Genomic DNA, 1,866 nt, shown 5'->3' on the forward strand with positions numbered 1-1,866 from the left:
GCGAAGACTGGACGTCCTTTCCCTAGACGCGTGGGCTTGTCGTAAGGTCGATACGAATTCTCGGTGCTAACGCCTGACCCGTTGGACCTAGTGGCGGACGGAGCAGCTTTTCTTTGAGAGGAAGCTGTGCTGGGAGCAGGCTGGTGTGCAGTTGACGAGGAGGTGGTAGACTTGGGAGCTGGCGGGCGACCGTTGGGCCACATGCTGATCTTCTCACCAACGCCCGAGTAGGCGTAACTGCTCGGTTGACGAGAGGCGGTTTCTCTAGCAGCGCGCTCTTTCTCAGCCTTTTCAGCTTCGGCCTTTTCTCTCTCGATCCTCTCTTGTTCGGCCTTTTCTTTCTCAGCTTTCTCCATCTCCTTTCGTTTTTGGTCTTCCTCTCGTCGTTTGGCCTCCTCAGCCTCTTTCTTCCTCAGAGCCTCTCGCTCAGCAGCAAACTTCTGTCTTCTGGCTTCACGTTCTTCGGCTTCCTTCTTTTTCTTCTCTGCAAGCTCACGAGCCTCCTTCTCCCGTTGGGCTTCTCGCTCGCGGATTTCCTTGGCCTCCTTCTCTAGGCGCTCTCGTTCTTTGCGTTCCTCCTCCAACTTGATCGCCAATTCCTTGGCACGTTGCGAGGCCTCGAGGAGTTCCTTTCTCTCTTGAGCTTCCTGCTCTTTGCGCTGGCGTGCCTTTTCTCGTTCTTGTCGTTCCTTGGCGTCTTTCGCCCGTAGTTCGGCAAGTCGTTTTGCGGCTTCCTCGCGGCGCTTCTGTTCAGCCTCCTTGGTTTTGCGTTCCTCCTCTTTTCTTCTCATCTCTTCGCGAGCCTTTTCCCAGGAGTTCTTTTTCCTGGCAGCCTCAGCCTTTGCGGCCTCTATCTTTGCAGCTTCGATTCTTGCGGCCTCTGCCTTTTCAGCTTCAATCCTGGCAGCTTCAGCTCGTTCCGCTTCAAGTCTCGCGAGTTCGATCTTTTCTGCTTCTTTCCTTGCAGCTTCAACTTTTTCAGCTTCAATCCTCTCGGCCTCTTTCCTCTCAGCTTCGACTCTTTCAGCTTCTTTCCTTGCCGCCTCGGCCTTTTTAGCCTTTCTGTGAGCCTCCTTTCTTGCGACTTCGGCCTGTTCAGCTTCAATCCTCTCGGCTTCTTTCCTGGCGGCCTCGATTCTTTCAGCTTCTTTCCTCGCAGCTTCGGCCTTTTCCGCTTCAGCCTTTTCTGCTTCGATTCTTCGAGCCTGTTTCTTTGCTGCTTCCGCCTTTTCAGCTTCTATCCTTGCAGATTCGGCTCTAGCAGCTTCGGCCTTGGCGGCTTCAGCTCTTGCAATCTTTTCTGGATCAGGCGCTGGTTTGGACTTGGACTTTTGGGGAGGAGGAGTTCCGGGTTGAGATTTTGGAGGAGGCGAGGGATCTCTCGGTTTGGGCTTGGACTTGGACTTCGATTTGGCGTGCTTCGGTGGAGGAGTTTCGGGAGGCGTATGCGGAGGTGGAGGCCGAGCTTCTGGAGGCGGTCGAGGACGTGGGTCGGACTCGTTTCGAGGCGATTGACGCGCTGAATGGGGAGGTGGCGGCGGTGGAGTTTCGTCTGTCTGCGGAGCGCCTTGCCACGATGTCCGAGGACCATTGCCATGGGGTGGCGGCCTGGGAGGTGTATCTTGGTGAGGAGGAGGCTGAGGAGGAGTGCCATGAGGTGGAGGCGGTGGTGCCCCAGCGTTTGACGACGAAAACCCCGAGTTCCATCCTCCTTGACCACCACGACCATTACCAGAACCACTGCTTCCAGGACCACCGGAAAAACCCCTATCTTGGTTCTGGAAACGACCCAAAGCCCATGCTCCACAGCCAACACCAACGACGAGCATTGTCATTACCGCGGTATTCGAGTTATCGGAGTACATC

The 1,866-nt window shown here is 55.6% G+C and overlaps 1 protein-coding gene across 1 annotated transcript in view; it reads right to left on the reverse strand.

The window, feature by feature from the left end:
- FGSG_06626 (uncharacterized protein) overlaps nt 1–1,865 on the reverse strand; it is a gene marked incomplete at its 5' end in the record, with an annotated part of 4,022 nt that extends 2,157 nt beyond the window's left edge. Inside the window, one exon of the mRNA XM_011327943.1 lies at nt 55–1,865. Within this exon, the coding sequence (XP_011326245.1) occupies nt 55–1,865 (1,811 nt within the window). The remainder of the gene's footprint in view (nt 1–54) is intronic.
- Between the last annotated feature and the right edge of the window lies 1 nt (nt 1,866).

Source organism: Fusarium graminearum, chromosome 4 (assembly GCF_000240135.3).
Source record: "Fusarium graminearum PH-1 chromosome 4, whole genome shotgun sequence".
In the NCBI taxonomy this organism is placed as follows: Eukaryota; Fungi; Ascomycota; class Sordariomycetes; order Hypocreales; family Nectriaceae; genus Fusarium; species Fusarium graminearum.